Source organism: Triticum dicoccoides, chromosome 5B (genome assembly GCF_002162155.2).
Source record: "Triticum dicoccoides isolate Atlit2015 ecotype Zavitan chromosome 5B, WEW_v2.0, whole genome shotgun sequence".
Lineage (NCBI taxonomy): Eukaryota > Viridiplantae > Streptophyta > Magnoliopsida > Poales > Poaceae > Triticum > Triticum dicoccoides.
Window position 1 is genome coordinate 248,706,628 of NC_041389.1, and position 6,624 is coordinate 248,713,251.

Here is a 6,624-nt window from a genome sequence, read left to right on the forward strand (position 1 = left end):
GAGTTGAGGGACGTGGCAAGCGCCACCGCCACACGAGTCGCCCAGGGCCGGGGAGGAGGGGGGGGGGGCTAGGGACGTTTTTTACCCCTCGGGTACTCTTTTGAGATGTATATACACACTTGAGAATTAATAAATATGATTGCTAAATCTTAGTCAACTGAGACTTAATGAAGTCTCAATAGATGCTGTATTCGTTAGATCTTACGTGCAGATCCGTAAAAAATTTCTTTTTTTTCCTTTTTCTTTTTTATATGTTCTATCGCTTGACCGAGACGACTGAGATCTAACCACACCCTAAAAAAATGATGACTAGTCGTCCATTCACTTCATTTCCATCTCATTTCAGGCATTGAGGCTTCGTTGTTTGTTTTGAACCAAGCACCGTGACGCATGATCTAAAACCTATTTTGCGTTCCTAATCTAGTGCAGGATTCAAAGATTTCTTCCACACAAGCACAACGCAAAGTGCACCACAAATACTCGTCTAACATGAAACCATTTAACTCGAGGTAACTTAGAGTTTTAAAACTGATCTTGGAACAAAAATAAGCTTCAGAACTCTCTGTTTTTGATTTCGTCCTGGAGCCAAAACAAGAAAGAGATTGACAATCTGCAGCAATTCTATTACTCCTGTCCTGTGTTCAATTAAAACAGCAAAAAACGTGGCATCTTGCTGTGCCTAACCTGGAACTCCAACAGCAAAACCTCTGAAAAATCTTTCTCAGGGGCGAAGGATTAGCCACTTAAGTTTCGATCTTGGCGTCCATCTTGAGAGACGCCTCCTTGTTCACGAGCGGGCTCGCCGTCCGGTTCGCCACCGGCTTCACCTTGGGGTTGGTCAGCGACCGGTGCCGGAAGCCGTACAGCCTGAGCACCTGGTTGTCGGCGAAGTTGAAGGCGCGCTCCATGCCGGTGAGGCACTGCTCCACCGGGTAGTCTCCGTAGCTGCCGCAGGGCTTGCATCCGACGAAGTGCGTGATGAAGGGCCACCGCTCGTCGCCGAGCCCCGGGTGGTGCTTCTCCATCATCTCCTCGTACTTGTCCACCAGCCCCGCCCAGAAGCCGTGGAGGTAGTACTGGTTCTCCACGTACACCTTCTCCATCCACCGATCCTTCTCCGTGAGCAGCAGGTGGATGAGCGCCGACTGGTCGTCCGCCTCGAACGCCGGCCGGCCCGTCAGGCTCGCCGTCAGCACCTTCCCGGCCGCCTCGCGGACGCGGCCCTTGGGCCCCATGGGCGCCCACGCGTCCAGCAGCTCCATCGACCACTGGCAGTTTCGGAGCAGGAAGCTGCCGGTGTTGAGGGCCACCCAGGAGCGCTGGTTGTTGAGGAGCTCAGGGTAGCCGTGGATGACGAGGTTGCTCCCCTCGTAACGGGAGAGCGGGATCTCGAAGCCCATGTCGGTGAAGAGCGCGTCGCTGTCCATCCACCACACCCACTCCACCTCCGGGTGCGACAGCATCAGGCGGCGCAGCAGAGGCAGCTTGGACCAGTACCCGGAGAGCTCGCGGTCGAGGTGCACCATGTTGTGCACGATCTCGATGCCGTGGAGGCGGCAGTAGTCGATCTTGTTCTTGGTCGACTTGAGGAGGTAGTGGTCGCCGGCCGGGTTGTCGCACGGCCCCGGCGACGACCCGGTCACCAGCAGGATCCTCGGGCTGCCCCGCGCGTCGCGGGAAGGGAACCCCGGATTCTGGGACAGCCACTGGCGGCGCTTGGCGTTCCACCGCGTGATGCTGGGGCCGAGGGTGTAGTTCTTCTCCTCGACGACGGGCATGGTCGTCGAGTTGCCTGACAAGGACGCATCGACGACGAGCTGGTCCTCGTCGTCGGGGTCGGAGTCGGAGCGTATCTCGCGGAGAATGCGCTCGATGTCCTCGGCGACCTTGGCGTCAGCTGCCGCGTCGCCACCGCCGTCGCCGGAGAAGGCCATGAGGTTGATGCCGACGGTGCCGCGGAGGACGAGGATGGTGATGAAGCCGCATATGAGCGTCATCTTGACGTTGTTGATGGTCTTCTGCATCTGCTTGTTCCCTCCGCGCGCCGGCCTCCCCGGCCGCCCCAACCCGCCGGCCGCCATAGCAGCAGACGCGCGTACGACCGAGAGCTACTTAACTAGCTAGCGTAGCTTGTCTTCTCTCTCGATCCTGGCGCAATGGCTGGCTTTGTGCCAGAAGCGCCTTGCTCCGAGATGTATAGTGTTTACAACTCCTCTGTGGAGACGAGGAGGAGGGTTTTGGTTGGGATCGACGACGCAACGACGTGCCGGCTAGTGGGCGCCGACGCTTCCGTCTTCATCGATCGGGGTGCGGAGGAAGTCAGCGGCGCGCGAGTACCGGGGAATATGAAATTGCGAGATCGGCAGTGGATGGCAGGCCAGCTTCGATTCCTGCCTCGTAATAGAATAAGATGATACTAGCCGGTACGGCGCGTTGATCTGCCAAAGTTTTCCGAGATCGGATGCATGGAAACAAGGCTGATGTGTTCATGTGCGTCGGTGCGTGTGAGCGTTTCTTTTGGGCGTTTGGCCGAATCTGTGATTTGGGTGACATTTGGCAGCAACCCAGGAACGGAGCGGGAGGAGTTGGTGGGAAGAAGGTTTTAGTGACTCCTTTGACTCCCTTCGTATTGTGTTATTCTCACGATGCTACACAGGATTTTTTTTACAAGAGTACGCCAAAGCCGTAACGATGCGAACATCATTGTAGGTACACCCACACCAACATATTTACATAGTCTACGGTTCCCAACCACACCCTACGGTTCACTAGTTCACGACTTCCCATCGCAGCAAGTTGAGCTAATTTATTACAAACGAGGCACAACAGAGTAAGCAAAGGAGACGCTACACTGAACGGATACACTTATGAATGAGAATTTCGTTACACTGAACGGACACTTATGAATGAGAATTTCGTATGCATCGTACCTCACCTTAAAGGGTCTATTTTCGAAATAAACTTCACAAATCCGATACAAGATGGAATAGATTCAAACACCAATTGAAAACCATCTCTGGACATTGTAACAACACACCTGTCTATGACGATGGAATACTCCAGCCAAGGTCAGGGATACTACTACTACATAAGATTCTACAGAACATGGCAACACGCCCCTACATGACCGTTAAGGCGCTGCAGTTTGAACCAGGCCAAAACATACTTGAAAAGAATTACCCTTTAAAAGCCTTCAGGTACTGCAGCATGGTTAATGCTTTAGCACTACTACCTTCAGATGGAAGGCATCTCTCTTCTAAACTAATCGCTAGCCAGAGCTTTCTCATGGCGCTTCTTCTTCTGAACATTCTTCTGGACAAAGAATTCGCCGCAGAAACCATCAGACCTCATGAGGACCTTCTTGATAGTAGGCAAATCGCAGTTCAGCAATTGTACCGTAGAACCGGCAAGAACTTCAACACAATACTCTTGCCTTTCGTTCTTGAAGTTGATTTCCGGAAACAATGCCTCCAACTTTTTCAGTGAATTTAATGCGCTAGCACGGCTAACTTCAAATGGAAGATCATTCCTCTCTTCAAAGATGGCAAGCCAGAGCTTTTCAATGGCCTCCGAGAAATGCCTCCATCTGTGTATCAGAAGATTGGCATAGGGAATTTCCGAGAGCAGGAAACCCGACGGAGGAAGGGCAAAAGCATTCCATGTGAGTTCTAGCAGTTCGAAGAATCGTTGGCACTCTCCAATGAGAAAGAAAACGGTATCTTTGTATGTCTGACCATCAATAGTGTGTTCCATTACTTCATCTTCAAGAGCCAATTCCACCGCAGTTGTTTGATAAGTCACGAAATATTCATAAACTTCTCTCAGGATTTCAGGATGGATATGTATGGCATTACTGCATAAAAGAAGGGTCTTAATAAGAAATCGCAAAACAAAACAGATATTTCATGCAGCAAAAACTTCATAGCAACAAAAGATGATATCAGGATGTCCAGATAATTACTGTACAAAGGCAGGTACACAGCTAAGAAAATTAGACAAACTGTAACAAAACAAATGCTATAGACGGCTTGTAAGGAAATAAGATTATCAACTAGCAGGAGGAAATATATCTGATATTAGAACTAGCTATAGGGGGCCAAAGATGAGATATGATGGCCAGGGAGCACGAACATGAACGTGATGGAACTGATGAAAAATAAAAAATAAAATATAGTAATCAACAGCTCTTCATATTCCTATTAAAGTACTATAGCATAGTCCTTCATGTTATGGTGATGTAACCGTAAATAAAATTAACTTGATTTCTTACTGATGACATTAGAAGAAGAACTTACACATCATCATAGTCCACCCGGTAGGGAAAAGATATCACGTTTGGAAATAAATGCTTTGGTAGCTGCCGCTCTGCACCACGGAATGCATACCAGGCTTGTAAAAAGGGGTCATTATCAAGATAGAGAGCCCGGACCGCCATTGCATATCCACTAAACTGTTGTACGGCAATTTGTATAACAGGGCCATTTGGAGTCAGGGGATCAAACAACTCAGTGATCTGATAAGTGAAGTCCTGTGAGGTGAAACAGATTGTTAGTTTTAGGAGTAATATCTCTGTTACCAAAATATAAGATGTTTTTGCAAGTTCAAGAGATACTTTGGCTTCTTGAGGAGGTGGACTTGTAACTGGTACTCCCCCATCATCAAAGGGCCCTTGGGGTTTACCAGGTAGACGAACAGAGACACGAACAACAAAAGATGAGACAGTTGAAAATGTCGCGCGGACACTTCGGTAGTACCCCAATATTTCATCAGATGTGGCATCAATGCTTAGGCGATGGATGATAATTTTCTGTAACACAACACACAAATTTAACTACTAGCCAACTACTAGTATGCAGAGATTATAGATCATATACAGAAGGTAGCCAGTACTCACTTCATAGCTATCCTGATTAGGCCTGTTTTTCTTTGCTGTTTCACTCGCTTTCTTCTCAGCCAAATCCCTTTTCTTGAACATCCTCTTTTGCTCTGGCGGAAACATTGGAATAAGTTTAAGAAAACATCCTTTCGGTAAAGGAAATCACAGGAAAAGATAGAAAGAGGAGCAAATACAATCTTACCTTCATCATGCCTGCCCATACTTCCCAGTATAGATAGAGGTAACAGCTGAGATTGCAGGGCCTGCTCACAATATTTGAACAAATAAGATAAACTATAAATTCCTGCCACAAAACTCACTGAGAAGTGACAAGTAGGTTACATATAAAAGAGATAAACTTAACCCTGCCCAAATCTAACTCACCCAGTTGGCAATAGTGACAGAACACACAACTCACACCATTTATCATCTTACAGCTTCAATTATGTACCGGAACTTGAGGCAGGCCTAACCATCCATAATGGCAGAAGGGTTGTACTTAGCACCATGATGCGGATAACCCTCTGTAAACTAATATGAGAGCGTTAGATCACTAAAGTGATCTAAACGCTCGTATATTAGTTTACAGAGATAGTACTAATCAAGTATGTACGGCTCCACATTCACATCATACTGTGTCAAAACCCTACCCATGTTCAACAAGCAAGCTACTAGGCAGCAGCTACGAGCAGCGACGGGGACCCAGAGCGGCTCGTGTCTCACCTAGTCGTTCGAGGGAACGGGGGAGACCTCGCCCTCCTCGCGCACCCTGCCACGACCGTCGCGACCGCGGCCGGCGGCGGCAGAGGGGGCGGGGAGGGCGACGCGGAGCTAGGGTTCGGCGCGGCGGCACATCATACTCGTGTCAAACTCATACCCCATGTTCAACAAGCAAAGCTACTAAGCAGCAGCTACGAGCAGCGACGGGGACCGGAAGTGGCGCGTGTCTCACCTAGTAGTTGGAGGGGCCGGGGGAGACCTCGCCCTCCTCGCGCACCCTGCCGCGACTCTCGCGACCGCGGCCGCCGGCGGCGGGGAAGGGGGCGGGGAGGGCGACGCGGAGCAAGGGTTCGGCGGCGGCGGGGCGCGGGCGCGACACTGGGGTGTGGGAGGGGATTAGCGGGTGCGGGCTTTGGGAGTCGCCTCGTTTTGTAGGGAGCCAGTCGAGCGCGAGAGAGAGGCTGTGTGGTGGGCCTCCGTTCGCGAGGGCAGCGGCACGCTAGTGGGCCAGCCCACGGACAGCAGCGCAAAACGTATTAAATAGGGCGAAAAACATCCGAGGAATCGAACCGGCGCCGTATAGATCAGCGCGCGGCCGGCTGACCGTTTGTGCCACAACACCTTAGTCGAAAGTAATATGGGCACGCGTACCTCTGAAGAACACAACAGTAGCCGGCTAGCCACGCTATTTAGAAAAACATGATTTCTTTTCAAGCATAAACGAGAACAAAATTTCAACGTCCATAGATTTAAAAAACATCACAAATTAGAAAAAAGTGAATGTATTCAAAAAATAAACGAATTTAAAAAAGTTCATCAAATTGAAAAAAGTTCATCAAATTTGAAAAAAAAATTACTTCATTTTGAAAAAGTTCATCGAATTCAAAAAAGATCATCAACTTTTGAAAAAATTCACCCATTTGAAAAGTAGTTCATCGAATTTGAAAAAAAGTTATTGGATTTTGAAAAAAGTTCATCGGATTTGAAAAGAAGTTCATCAATAGATCATCGAAGTTAAAAAGAGTTCA

At 49.1% G+C, this 6,624-nt stretch overlaps 2 protein-coding genes across 2 annotated transcripts; both read right to left on the reverse strand.

Annotated features, from left to right (window-relative positions):
• Positions 1 to 453: 453 nt before the first annotated feature.
• On the reverse strand, positions 454 to 2,206 carry LOC119308248 (probable glycosyltransferase 3). Its single transcript, XM_037584368.1, has one exon. It carries the CDS (start codon positions 2,079 to 2,081, stop codon positions 744 to 746), a length of 1,338 nt encoding a protein of 445 aa, XP_037440265.1. The 5' UTR covers positions 2,082 to 2,206; the 3' UTR covers positions 454 to 743.
• Positions 2,207 to 2,918: 712 nt separating this feature from the next.
• Positions 2,919 to 5,984, reverse strand: LOC119308249. The gene is made up of 6 exons (XM_037584369.1): positions 5,829 to 5,984; positions 5,079 to 5,139; positions 4,895 to 4,986; positions 4,613 to 4,807; positions 4,296 to 4,528; positions 2,919 to 3,853 (listed from the first exon to the last, which is right to left on the reverse strand). Exons 2-6 carry the CDS (start codon positions 5,095 to 5,097, stop codon positions 3,262 to 3,264), a joined length of 1,131 nt encoding a protein of 376 aa, XP_037440266.1. The 5' UTR covers positions 5,098 to 5,139; positions 5,829 to 5,984; the 3' UTR covers positions 2,919 to 3,261.
• Between the last annotated feature and the right edge of the window lie 640 nt (positions 5,985 to 6,624).